This window comes from Mya arenaria, chromosome 4 (assembly GCF_026914265.1).
Source record: "Mya arenaria isolate MELC-2E11 chromosome 4, ASM2691426v1".
NCBI lineage: Eukaryota > Metazoa > Mollusca > Bivalvia > Myida > Myidae > Mya > Mya arenaria.
This window is the reverse complement of record NC_069125.1, coordinates 54,728,283-54,742,783: the sequence shown is the minus strand read 5'-3', so window position 1 is coordinate 54,742,783 and position 14,501 is coordinate 54,728,283. Positions and strand designations below refer to the sequence as shown.

Below are 14,501 nucleotides of genomic sequence, written 5' to 3'. Positions count from 1 at the left end.
AATTTACAACAGTTGTTTGTTGTTTCTACTTACAAAGTTATACATTAAAACATAATGGGTCTTACTTCTTAGGTCATTGGAACCACTGCATCAATCCACTCTCAATTTCACGTGCATGCCGATAAACATTTTTCATATACTAGTTTTAAAATGTAGGTTGTATTATATAAACTGTTCAATCATACCAAATGTAAATATAAGGCAAAAGGTTTATGTTTCGCACTCTTATCAATTTCCAGAACGCCACTTTTGCAGGGTATACAATGTCTGTGACAAGCGTTTTGATATAAGAATCATCCGTATTACAGCAAACGTCCAAAAAAACAAAACAATCAGCATCAATAAGACATTTAACGTGAGATGTCCATGAATCGAAAAGTAAACTGTCCTTACTTAAATCCAATAATTTGCGGTCTTGAGAAATAAGTAACATCATTCGGAACTCCTCGGCCATTTTTTTCAAAAACAACCTCGGATGTATGCCGGTACATCAGTTAAAGTATTTTTTGAATTATATCGTTAATTCACTTTAGTGTTTTAGGGTTGCATTTATTGATATAAGTTTAAATTGGTTGATAGTGAAGTGTATTATTGCAAATATTATTAAGATTCCCAAGAGTTAAGACATAAAGTTTAACTGCTAAGTAAAATTACTACGCGATCTACTTGCAGCGGACTTAAACGTGCCTCTTTTTTGGGTATGTAAACCGTCCAAATACATCCGAGGTTGTTTTCGATAAAAAATGGCCGAGGAGTTCCGAATGAAGTAACATACTATTCAACTCTTGAACTTTGAATCTATATTTAGCAATTAACATATGTGTACAGGAAAGAGCCTATTTTATAATAATAACTCCCAATACACAGCCGCTGTACTAGTGCTTTTGCTGTCCCCTTAACGCAATTATGGATGCTATTATGTCCGGCCTTTAATTTTGTAATACTTCAATCTGCACATATATATAGTTTGCGTTATTGATGATCGAACCTACAAATGTAGAAATGAATTCTAACGCAGTTTTAGGGGACATGTAGTATTTATTAATAGTTTTGCTACTACATGCAAAAGTTAAAAAAAAATTTTTGCAGACTTTGTATTGATTATCTTTAAGAAACGACTTGATGCACTTTAACACAATGCCTTAGTGGTTCAAGTTATCGACTTCTTCAAGTGATTCTTCCCAAAGTTTCGTTCGACCTAACTGATCCTAATTTACGGATCAATACCTTGGTGTTGGGCTATATAAAGCTGTATAACAAATGTGTGACAATACTTTAAATATATATAAATGTAAAAACTGTTTTGTATACCTCCAACTGGTTTCCCCATGATTACCACATCGTCTGCAAAGTAGATAGAATTAATGTAATTTTATTGAAATTTGTCGACGTTTTAGAAAGACGAGTTTTTTTGCTTGTTTTACACACACACACACACACACACACGCACACGCACACGCACGCGCACACACACACACACACACACACACACACACACACACACACACACATATATATATATATATATATATATATATATATATATATATATATATATATATATATATATATATATATATATATATATATATATATAAATAAAAATAAATACTGGCCAAGATTTGGATGCACTTATTTATAAATCACCATCTCTGACTGAAACTACAACCTATCGTTGGAAAGATGAAAAGAAAAATATGATTGATAAGTAAGCTCATCTTCGCAATCAAGCCAAAGTTGCGTACGGAAAGGCTATGTACTAGCGCTTATTTTCCAAATTTTCTTGCTGCGTACGGACAAAAAATAAAAACAAAATACAAAAAAAAACTCGCTGACCATTTCCACTTAAAACTGCTTTTACTTTATAGTATAGTAAATTTTCTATACCTCAAGAATATTGATAATGAAAAAAATGTTGGATATATTATAAAAGTGTTTGTTTATTATAGTGTCACCCCTCTTAGTTAAGGGCCAGCCCAATGGGCGTATGAGACACCTACATTCGTGAACATCTTTTACCCCGATTCCTTATAACCAAATGCCAGGCGCCTGGCAGGAAGGCAATCGGTACCCCTCGATTTAACTAGCTACTGGGTGGGCAACCGGCCATGTCAGAACAAGCCTCTTGTGAGACTCGAACCTTCGACCTCCCGCTCCGTAGGCGGACGCCTTAACCACAAGGCCACGGCCACTTTCAAATACATCAATGAACTAAATGATTTGTTTACAGCGCTTAAAACCATCACAGTCCTTCCTGTCAAATTCGTCACTGGGACGTTAACATCCGCGTCATATCCAAAGATAATGCTGTCACAAAATTTTAATACAAATCACGTCTGCAAAATCCAAAACATGCGGACGATTTATCGCAAAGGTATGTGTTTAAAATGTCAAACTAAAAAAAAGTATCGGGTTATATTATGAATTAAAAAACACGCACTAGAATAAAAATCACATTATTTATGTTCTGTCAAGATTAATATTAAAACATTTCAAAAATAGTCATTGAATGAGTTACTTTAGAATAACATCCGACATCTATGTAGCGGTATTCTTCGTATCAAATGTGTGGAATCATATAAAACGTATAGTGAGAAGTGCATAGGAATACACAAATTGATTAGACCTTGATTTTCTTCGAATAAAGCACCAATGATTTTTTTGCATAATTTGTGTTCATGCTCATGTCGCTGCCAATGGGATCGCCGGACAGATTCACATTAGAACTCCATTAAGCAGATTACAAACACGCCAAATCGCTATTTAGGTACTAATAAACCAACTGGTTGTCCGGTTAGCGCAGTGCTTAGCGCACTCGCTTCTAATCAAGGCGACCCGGGTTCGATTTCCGGCCGGACTAGTGGGTTTTCTCCGGGTACTCCGGTTTCTCCCACAACACGAGACAAAACTCTCGCGCAACATCGTGCCAACGAGAGTGACTAATTATAAGCTATCATAGCTTTCTTCTCAATCGTTGTAAAATATACAATGTTTAAAGTAACTTTAAACTGAGTCAACTGCCAAATATCCATTTAGTAATTATTATTAAGTGAGTTATTCAGAAGCTTACCCATTCGCCAGGGCTGATATTAAGGCATTCGCATGGCATTTTGAACACTAAGAAAGGATTCATTTATGATCTTCTTAACGATTAAGAAAAATCAGACACTGATACTGCTTCTTGATCGGATGGCATATGTTACACTTTTGTTTGAAAGAACCGTGAGTCGGACTTAGTCGAGCAAAGCTAAACTTTTCACTTTATCCGGACAATTCAAAAGGTCTTATGTACAGTCTGGTATTTTATTGCGATAGAAATTTTCTGAATTCAGTGTTGAGTAATTAGCATTATGATGGTGATGGAGCACATCCATCCATCAAATTAGGCGTGTGTTTTTTCAAAAGAGAAAAGAAAAAAAGAATACCGTACAAGGGAATTAAACAAAACAAAACTCATTTACTTTCGACGTCTGATCGGTACAAGTTAACAGTGTAATCAAACTGATGGCAACATTTTCATGTACGAGAAAATGATGGATAAACTTGTTATTTTTTCCTTGGTATTTGTTTTCATACATGGTAAGTAAAAAACTTGTATATATATATACATAAATATTGAAAAGCTACCATTTATTGATTTTTTTTGCTGAATTGAAAATAATAAAAATCACCTTGTCCATGATATAAAACCGCAACAAAAAATGCAAGTATTTCATGAACGAGTTCTAATAAATGCTTTACACTACGATTTTTTAAACTCGTTTGTGACAAAGTTTTTGGTGAATCGATGGATAATATATTAAGACAAACCAGACTGAACAGCTTTTGATCTTAAAGAAATGTTCCAAAGACGGAAGGTTGAACGTCAAAATGTTTATATTTGTTAAATAATCACTTTGTATGAATTTACTTATAAATATGACATTTTAATGAATACATATTTTTGCACATTAAAATGTTAAACGTTTCAAGTAATGAACCGAATTTGAAAACTAATTGCTCATTTCCACTAAATTAACAATATCCTGAACCCTATAGGCTGACGGTAATAAATAACGTACCAAATGTATCAATACTTATATAACAAACATCTTCGTTCTTTTACTTTACTTAATTAGCTATAGCATCAAAAGTGTCCTTTGTGGGGACTCAGTGTAGGAAATTTATTAGAAAAAGTATACTTTTTAAAGTGACAATATTATTAAAAGTCAATACATACACATGTCTCACATATATAAATTTTGAGGGATAAACCTTTAACTATTTACTAAATAATGCATTTATGGAAGATATTAATTACTGATAACAATATTGTAACCGTGTATTTAATAGCTGAAAACGCACAAATATTAAATCACTGGTGAGTGCTAAAAGTCTCAAAGTGATCAACTTTTGTCTCATAAGGTAGAAAACCCGTGTTTTATCACCTTTCTTTCGAATAAAACACAGTTTTCTCCAGAAACCCCCCCCCCCCCCGCGTTTTTGATATAAAATAATGAATGAAAATAAGGTAACTTAGAGTGATTAAATTCTGTAATACAATTATTCACTTTGCAGCTCAGTTTGGAGACCAACCATATGGTGGTTTTCTAGGATATGGACGTGGAGGGTTTGGAATGCCGAGATTTCCAGTAGGACGACAGACATTCGGTTACGGTCCAACGAGTCCCGGTCCTTCGCCATATCGGCCATATGATGCCCGTGTTAGCCCATTGCCAGACTTCAAAAGGTCCATCACACCCAGCGTTCAACCGTGGTCCGGACAAGCACCTTCTGCGCCAATACCTTCGTTGGGCACAAGATCATACAATCCTTCCGGTGTAGGAACAGCCAGTCGTTTCCCAGGACCTTACCGCGATTCCGGCAAAAGCGCCTACCGTCTGCCTTTGGTTGTCAGAAGGAATTTCGAACCTAGTAGGCCAGCTTATCAACCAACTACAATCTCGCCGGTGACGAAACGTCCTGCACAACAAATGTCAAGAGGAATATACGGTTCAAGCTATGACATGTACGATAGAATAGATGACAGATGGGACCGTATTTCCGATGCAGTCGATAACAGATTTGACAGAATTAGTGACCGTATTGACAATCGAATGGATCGAGTATCGGACCGATGGGACCGAGTTTCGGACGCCGTTGACAACCGTCTTGACGGGTACTCGGACAGGTTAGATAAGCGGTGGGATCGAGCGAGCGATACCTGGGACCGAGTGTCCGATGTCGTCGACAAAAGAATTGATAGATACTCAGATCGTGTAGACAATCGAATGGATCGAGTAAGTGACAGATGGGATACAGTTTCAGATGTTGTAGACAAGAGAATTGACCGTTATTCGGATCGAATTGATAACAGAATGGATCGAGTAAGTGACCGCTGGGATACAGTTTCAGATGTTGTAGACAAGAGAATTGACCGTTATTCGGATCGAATTGATAACAGAATGGATCGAGTAAGTGACCGCTGGGATACAGTTTCAGATGTTGTAGACAAGAGAATTGACCGTTATTCGGATCGAATTGATAACAGAATGGATCGAGTAAGTGATAGATGGGACTCGGTAAGCGATCGGGTAGATTCGCGTTTAGATAACATAAGCGATCGAGTCGACAATCGGTACGATTACTTGAGTGACAGAATAGACAAGCGGTATGATTATCGAAGCGATAGGGTCGATAGTGCATATGATTACTTGAGCGATCGAGCCGACAGACAATATGATTATTTGAGCGATCGAGCGGGTAGTCGTAACGGTTATACGAGTGACAGGATGGACAGTGCATATGACTTTCTTGGTGACATGGCGGATAGCCGATACGACTATCTAAGCGACAGAGCCGATAGAAGATACGGTTATGACAGTGCAACCAAGGGTGTTCGAGCTAACGCATACGACAAAGCACTATCAAGAGGATACTACAAATATGCTTATTAAATGTAGTTGTTAATTTTTTATATCTGTTTTAGTTTAATGTTGAAAATAGTCCCTCTTTATGTGTCAAGTGAGACTGAAAATAACAATGTGAAAAAGGCGTTTCTCAAGTCAAAACGCCATTAATCGTTCGCAAAATTTATAACAATATCATGGAAGCATTTCGCGTGACAAATGATTCTTAATGATGGAGCTCCTTGAATGAAACATTGCCAATTGACTTTTATATACAAAAAATAACAAATTCACTGTGTTAATGAACAAAATGCTTGAACCCACATGGATGAAACAAACATATATTATTACAGATATTAGAACAACAGTGCAGCAACCAATTATTCATTGAACTTGTTTAAAGAGACAATTATCAAAGCCTCGTAGACAATGGCATGTTGTCACAAGGCAACGTTAAGAAAATAATACTTAGTTGTATCGCCTTTGAACGGTCGTTGAAAAATGAGTTTACTAGAGGAGCAACACTTGTCAATATACTTATTGAAACATGAGCGAAACGAAACTTGAAAAGCCTCGTCGGAGCCAGTTTCATCTTGAAGACAATACATCACACAGTAAACATAACGAACAAATTCTACGAACTATTTGATATAATATGGCTTAAAGCATTTTTTTTTCATTTTAGTTATCTGATTGTCGAAGTTTGTCGATAAATTGTCAATAAATCAAATGATCATTTTGTGATAGTGCTAGCTAGCTATTCGTGACACTAAAAATAAGACCTACCATAAGCTGGCTATGAAACATTATATCGAAAACAACGCATGCTATGTGTTTCATCTCGCTAAAGATGCTATTGCTTATTGCCAGTGAATCCAAGTTTATGCTAGTTGTATTGCTAGAGTAGTCCGTGTTAGAGCTGAAAATCTACAGAAAATAGCCAATTGAATGGCTGACAAATGATAACGTGAAAATAAATTAAACTTATTAAAATCACTTGTAAAAAATGCCCTGTTTTCTGTACCTCTCTTTCAAATTCAACTCGGTATCCTGCATAAGAACCATTCTTTTCGACATTCATTCAACCTTAAAGGTATATTTAAACAATTGAATTAGTTGTGTTAATTTTTATTTGGGAGTAAGAGTGCATCTTGAAGTAAAATGTCAATAAAAGAAGTTTGAAACCAAACACATGGGTTGTTAATGGGATTAGTGATAGAGTCTGCATGCAAATCTATAACAATTTAGAATAAAGCGAGCCGCCATCATGCTCGTACACCGTGGGCGCGCACCACAGTTAGATTTATCATTACCAAACCTATGATGAATGAGAATGGCCATCATCTGCATTAAATTAACCAATACATAAGCGTATTTCTTGTATGGTGTATGTTTCGCCTTGATCCGTGTGCCTTTAACCAGGATATTTGATAAATAGTAATATACTGGCTTCTCATGTGTGCGTATCTCGATAAAATGAAACTCTACCTATTATTTGAACTTAATGAGCTACAACTTATTTTTCAAATGATGGTGGCATTATTTCCACAACAATGGTATAAAAACGTTTTATCAATACGTACGTGGTTCAATCTAGTATGATAATAAACGTTTGTGGTTCAATCTTGTATAATAATTTATGTTGTAATTAATGTAAGGTTTTGTTTGTGTTGTATTTTCTTTCACCTTTCTTCATCACATCAAGTCATCACATTGAACATTATGTGACTGTGCCATGTTATACAACGTGTTGCGAGACCACATTGGCGAGATTGACCGAACTGTATTACACAAGGGAAACAGAAACGGTGTGTTATATCCATCACCTTCTAACCTTTGACACACAGAGTGTGTAACATTTGACACAATGGTGATAACCCAGACTTCTTATAGGCACCTTATCTTACCGTGTCATCATTTTAACAGTACATCTAGCTTCTTCAGGCAAAAGAGACTTGGCACTTTCAGGATGAAGTACCGCTTTCCTTTCAATTGTTTGGTGGTCTTAGTGATTTGTGTGTTCGGTATGTATACATTATTAAACTGCTATAAAAATAAAAGCAGTAAGATTTATTGTTCATCTAATGTCTATCATAAATACTGTGCCTTCTATTTTCAAAATAATAAATAAATAAAAAAGGCCATTTCTTTTGTTTAATGTGTCTTTGTTTTTTAAGTTGTTTGCAACTAAATGATTATTCAAGGAAAAAAAACTTGTTAAATAATATTTTTGGTTACACAAAAAAATATGTCAAATCATCCATATGTAGTGGAGGTCGTGTTCAGTGAAAACTGCATCAATGACGGATTATCGTGTGCGTCACTTAATTGCACGGTGGGAAACGTGCCAGTGTGTGAAACGCAAATCTGCACGTGTGGCCCGAAACCAAATCCTGGAGGTAATGCGGATTATACATAATTTTATATAAACAAAGAATGTTTGATGTTTAATAACTTCAAAATGCTATTAGATGGGGAAAACGCCCCAAGCTTACAGTGAAATTAATTGCACTGTTATTCTCAAGATAAATGCTGTTATTACTCAGATAATGGTTTATCTATATATTAATGCTAGTTGTTTTTCATCCCGTCATAAAACATAAAATGCACGTGTGCCAAGAACTGAGCAATATAATTGCAGAATGCTATACATTAGCGGATTGCGATAGCTACTGGCTGACCCATCACTGCTCCAACAAACACCGAAGCTGTTCACCATTAGGGTTCTGTCAATGTACCCATGGGTATGTTATCGAGAATGATCAATCTCACTTGGTGATGGGAAATGACCTGAATGATGTTAAGTTCGTCTTTAATACAATGAAAACAACAGGGACAAACCCAACAGGGAAATATTCATAAATAAATCATGTTTAGAGACACAAGCCAAGAGCCCAAACTACACTGAACTAGAGACACAAGCCAAGAGCCCAAACTACACTGAACTAAAGACATAAGCCAAGAGCTCAAACGACACTGAACTAGAGACACAAGCCAAGATCCCAAACGACACTGAACTAGAGACACAAGCCAAGAGCTCAAACGACACTGAACTAGAGACACAAGCCAAGAGCTCAAACGACACTGAACTAGAGACACAAACCAAGAGCCCAAACGACACTGAACTAGAGACACAAGCCAAGAGCTCAAACGACACTGAACTAGAGACACAAGCCAAGAGCCCAAACGACACTGAACAAGAGACACAAGCCAAGAGCTCAAACGACACTGAACTAGAGACACAAACCAAGAGCCCAAACGACACTGAACTAGAGACACAAGCCAAGAGCTTAAACGACACTGAACTAGAGACACAAGCCAAGAGCCCAAACGACTCTTAACTAGAGACACAAGCCAAGAGCTCAAACGACACTGAACTAGAGACACAAGCCAAGAGCCCAAACGACACTGAACAAGAGACACAAGCCAAGATCTCAAACGACACTGAACTAGAGACACAAGCCAAGAGCTCAAACTACACTGAACTAGAGACACAAGCCAAGAGCTCAAACGACACTGAACTAGAGACACAAGCCAAGATCCCAAACGAAACTGAACTAGAGACATAAACCAAGAGCCCAAACGACACTGAACTAGAGACACAAGCCAAGAGCCCAAACGACACTGAACTAGAGACACAAACCAAGAGCCCAAACGACACTGAACTAGAGACACAAGCCAAGAGCTCAAACGACACTGAACTAGAGACACAAGCCAACGGCCCAAACGACACTGAACTAAAGACATAAACCAAGAGCTCAAACGACACTGAACTAGAGACACAAGCCAAGAGCTCAAACGACACTGAACAAGAGACACAAGCCAAGAGCTCAAACGACACTGAACTAGAGACACAAGCCAAGAGCTCAAACGACACTGAACTAGAGACACAAGCCAAGATCCCAAACGACACTGAACTAGAGACATAAACCAAGAGCCCAAACGACACTGAACTAGAGACACAAGTCAAGAGCCCAAACGACACTGAACTAGAGACACAAGCCAAGAGCCCAAACGACACTGAACTAGAGACACAAGCCAACGTCCCAAACGACACTGAACTAAAGACATAAACCAAGAGCTCAAACGACACTGAACTAGAGACAAAAGCCAAGAGCTCAAATGACACTGAACTAGAGACACAAACCAAGAGCCCAAACGACACTGAACTAGAGACACAAGCCAAGAGCTCAAACGACACTGAACTAGAGACACAAGCCAAGAGCCCAAACGACACTGAACAAGAGACACAAGCCAAGAGCTCAAACGACACTGAACTAGAGACACAAGCCAAGAGCCCAAACGACACTGAACTAGAGACACAAGCCAAGAGCTCATACGACACTGAACTAGAGACACAAGCCAAGAGCCCAAACGACACTGAACAAGAGACACAAGCCAAGAGCTCTAACGACACTGAACTAGAGACACAAGCCAAGAGCTCTAACGACACTGAACTAGAGACACAAGCCAAGAGCCCAAACGACAATGAACTAGAGACACAAACCAAGAGCCCAAACGACACTGAACTAGAGACACAAACCAAGAGCCCAAACGACACTGAACTAGAGACACAAGCCAAGAGCCCAAACGACACTGAATTAGAGACACAAGCCAAGAGCTCAAACGACACTGAACTAAAGACATAAACCAAGAGCTCAAACGACACTGAACTAGAGACACAAGCCAAGAGCTCAAACGACACTGAACTAGAGACACAAGCCAAGAGCTCAAACGACACTGAACTAGAGACACAAGCCAAGAGCCCAAACGACACTGAACTAGAGACACAAACCAAGAGCCCAAACGACACTGAACTAGAGACACAAGCCAAGAGCCCAAACGACACTGAACTAGAGACACAAGCCAAGAGTCCAAACGACACTGAACTAGAGACACAAGCCAAGAGCCCAAACGACACTGAACTAAAGACACAAACCAAGAGTCCAAACGACACTGAACTAGAGACACAAGACAAGAGCCCGAACGACACTGAACTAGAGACACAAACTTACAAACAGCACATACACACGTATAAACACCACAGACAGGGCACACCACGCGCATCAAAATACTTTTACCGATAAATGATTGCATCAGTTACATAATTCACTGCAACGCAGTCTATTTGGCGCTTAAACTGGTTTGTATGGCTCTTCAAATTAATTCAGTCTTTGCCTTTAAACATTAATCACAAAAAAGCGAACATTGTTTTGAAACGTTATCTTTGCCTGATAACATACCGAACCTAATTTATTATCATTATTGTCTGTGTTTTACAGGAACCAAGGCTAAAACATTCAGCTGAAAGAAAAATGATGAAGATACATCTAAATGGAAAAAGCCCCCTCAGATGTAGACAATTGCCAATAAATAAAAAAACACTTACATGTTTTTGCATCCCTGTACAAGATTATACGTGTTTCCAAATAAACTAAGCATTACGTCAATCAACTAATAAAAGCACGATCATAATGCATTACAGTCCATTTGTACCGCCCCAAAAGCCATTTCGAGCAGTGAGTTTTTGGCACTTCATGTAGCGAAACACAAGCTTTCGATTAAATTGGCCGGTCTTTACATCTATGGATCTTCTGCGGGTTTACTTACGGTGATAGCCGGTGAAACATTAGATTTGGACTCCTTTGAAAATTGAACTGAAGGGATATTTTTCAACGTTGACCATGACAGCATTTCAACATTAAAATCATTCGTTGAGAACTTACCAGCGTTCCAATTTAGTCAGTAATGAGGTTATTTTGATCGTTTAATAAAGTTTGAGATATAAGTCAGAGATCGAGTATCCGTAGAAGAAAACACATATATGCCCCCGAAAAGAACCGTCGACATCCCCGATGTTACTGGCTAGGCCTTTTAAACACAATGGCTAGACCGAACCAACAAATGTCTAGACCTGCTGTGAATGCAGAGAATTCCATCGACCTGGAATTAAAGAATACATGCCGGTTTCTTAGACACTACTGGTCTTTCGTACGTATAAATATCATTGTGACAATGGTTATGAACGGGGGATGGAAACACCCAGTTCAAGCACAATACGTTACCAATCCACCACGGATTTGCCCATTATTACGAATGATTCGCTAATCTGTAAAAAATGAAACACAAGGTAGTCACGACGTATGCAAGCCTATGAGAAATAGAGTGAAAAGTTGACATACATAGATTATCTTCGACATGAATGGGAATTTCGTGACCACGCGCAGATGTATATCTTATCTAACTAACTCTCCACACGCATAGAAATATCGGTATAATCCAAGTACCAAACAAATCAGTCCGGGAGTTTCAACGATGAAGTTCTTCATAGCTTTGATTTGTACAATTGGTATGTAGACAAAATTTACAAAGTTATTAAGAACGTCAGTTTATCTGCGGTTTTGTATCACCTCATGCTTCTTGCGTCAAGTCCAGGTTTATTTAATGTTTTGTATTCTTATATAATATATAACGAACCCTGGTCTAGTTACAACTAAAATCGAAACGCGAAATTTGAAATTTAACTCGAGTGGTCCATAACGTATTTTAAATTGAATATGTCGTACTACATGTTCACTTCATAACCCTTCTTTTAAATAAAATATCCGTTACCTGATTTTTCGTTTTATTTCAATCAAATATCAGTCTGAAAGGGACTTTAATGTTTGTCCTACATTGTCAGTCAATCAGGGGCGCTAAATTTTTAAAATGTTATTTCTTATTTGTAAAGAATCTTTACTTATTGCTGAAGACGACTGACAGGTCTTCTTGACAGGCGCAGACTTAATTTTAAAGCTGATGCAATTTGGGAGGGGCTAACACTAAGTCGGTTAGAATTTATTAAGTAATTTCTTCATGAATAAGAAACCACGGTCGCTGCGATGCGCTCCGCTTCCATAGGTTACTTATTCACGAAGAAATTACTGAATAAACTCTAACCTATACATAATGTCTAATCGAAGTTTCCTCTTACCTGAATACAATTATTACAAATCTTCAATGTAGTTTTAACTTATCTATCTTACAACGATTGTGAAACAAGTTATTACATCATTATATGTATCACTATCGTTGGAACGATGTTACGCTCGAGTGTGGTCTTGTGTTGAGGGGGAACCCGGAGTCCCCGGAGGAAACCCACTTGTCCGGCTTGGTAACAACAAACCAAACTCACATGCGCCCAGGCCGGGAATCGAACGCGGTTTGCCTCGGTGAGAAGCGAGTGCACTAACCACTGCGCTAACCGGACAATCTTTAGAAATGGTAACACATACCAGATACCGAAGTTGCACCACCAGGAAAGAGATCTTTTAATGTCACAACGCATGGGAGAAAATATAATGCGGTGTACTACAGTGAGTGTATACCACGTGATAAATTGCATCATAAATGCTACGTCGGAAGGCAATATTTTAATTTGAAAAAAAAGACTTTAAACAAAGATAACTTCACCATTTCTTCACCTTTTTAATTAAAACAAAGCGCAGTCTACGCCGCCTAAGAAGCCCCACCTTCGGCCTTTTACCAGAATTGGATTGCAAGTTTAGTTTCTTAAAACACTTCGACAAACCTTTTAACAATACGGCCGTCTGACGGAGCACTGTCATAACAATATTTTGGAAACAGGTTTGTCGAAGTTTTTGATGAAACTAATGACCTCATCAAATTTCGGAAATAAAACAAATGCGGGGCTCTTTAAGCGGCATAGACTGCCCTTTGTTTCATTTAAAATGATGTTGTTAATGAAAAGTTATCTTAGATTTAAGTCTTCCTTTAAAGCAAATTTTTGCCTTCCGACGTAGCATATATGACGTAATTTATCACGTGGTATACACGCACTGTTTTTACAATTTCCAATGGACAGGTGTCTGTGGAGAACTTTTAGATTGTACGAAAAGTTAATACTTAGTAATACACATTTATTTCACATCTCTTAATCTATATTGTAAAGAAGCCATTACAATGTCCGTACACAGATAAAGCACCAAAATAATTCTTTAAAAGAAATGATAGTCAGATGGCTTTAACGTAAATCAGCAACAATATACGCTTCCTTTTCAATGTGACCGGTCGCCGGTCAGACGCAGTGATAATTTCCCTTATGCCGCGTAAACCTTTCGTAAGTTTAACGATAAAAATCACAGGGTACTAGTATAGCGTTTAGCGTAAGTTATAGGAGAGACAACTCGAGTATGTCATTCTTATATGTATATTTACTCCCCTTGTTATCAAACACTGCATCTATCTATGTTATATTACCTTATATTTACATCGTTGTGCTAAGATTGCTGAATAGGCAGACTTCAGTCATGTATGAACCAGATATCGACCTTATATTTATGGAATGTTTTCCACATTTCTCCTAAATTGTCGTTCGTTTCAATAACTACTTAGGACGTTTAATTTCATGCATATCTTCATTCGGATTATGATTAAAATTTAGATCCTCATCTCGACCTTGTCAGCCTCGTCTTCGTGATCATGCATCAAAATTCGTCTTGAGCTTGCTGTAATTCTAATTCATTTTAGACAAGTTCAACATTGTCATGAACAGCTCACACGATTAGATGTGTTCACTTTAAGTGTTTATAACACATGCAATTTGACGAAGAC

The 14,501-nt window shown here is 37.7% G+C and overlaps 2 protein-coding genes across 2 annotated transcripts; both read left to right on the top strand.

Annotated features, from left to right (window-relative positions):
- The first annotated feature begins 3,421 nt into the window (after positions 1-3,421).
- Positions 3,422-6,897, top strand: LOC128230498 (uncharacterized). Its single transcript, XM_052942821.1, has 2 exons — positions 3,422-3,579; positions 4,558-6,897. Exons 1-2 carry the CDS (start codon positions 3,519-3,521, stop codon positions 5,934-5,936), a joined length of 1,440 nt encoding a protein of 479 aa, XP_052798781.1. The 5' UTR covers positions 3,422-3,518; the 3' UTR covers positions 5,937-6,897.
- Positions 6,898-7,807: 910 nt separating this feature from the next.
- On the top strand, positions 7,808-11,276 carry LOC128230511 (uncharacterized). The gene is made up of 4 exons (XM_052942837.1): positions 7,808-7,912; positions 8,159-8,287; positions 8,530-8,632; positions 11,171-11,276. Exons 1-4 carry the CDS (start codon positions 7,858-7,860, stop codon positions 11,181-11,183), a joined length of 300 nt encoding a protein of 99 aa, XP_052798797.1. The 5' UTR covers positions 7,808-7,857; the 3' UTR covers positions 11,184-11,276.
- The last annotated feature ends 3,225 nt before the right edge of the window (positions 11,277-14,501 follow it).

Bases quoted from the DNA above. Each gene is read 5' to 3' on its own strand.
- LOC128230511 (XM_052942837.1), top strand. From the start codon at position 7,858: ATGAAGTACCGCTTTCCTTTCAATTGTTTGGTGGTCTTAGTGATTTGT. The intron at 7,913-8,158 runs GTATGTATACAT...ATCCATATGTAG, and splicing joins CTTAGTGATTTGTGTGTTCG to TGGAGGTCGTGTTCAGTGAA. The intron at 8,288-8,529 runs GTAATGCGGATT...ATATAATTGCAG, and splicing joins CCCGAAACCAAATCCTGGAG to AATGCTATACATTAGCGGAT.
- LOC128230498 (XM_052942821.1), top strand. From the start codon at position 3,519: ATGTACGAGAAAATGATGGATAAACTTGTTATTTTTTCCTTGGTATTT. The intron at 3,580-4,557 runs GTAAGTAAAAAA...TTCACTTTGCAG, and splicing joins GGTATTTGTTTTCATACATG to CTCAGTTTGGAGACCAACCA.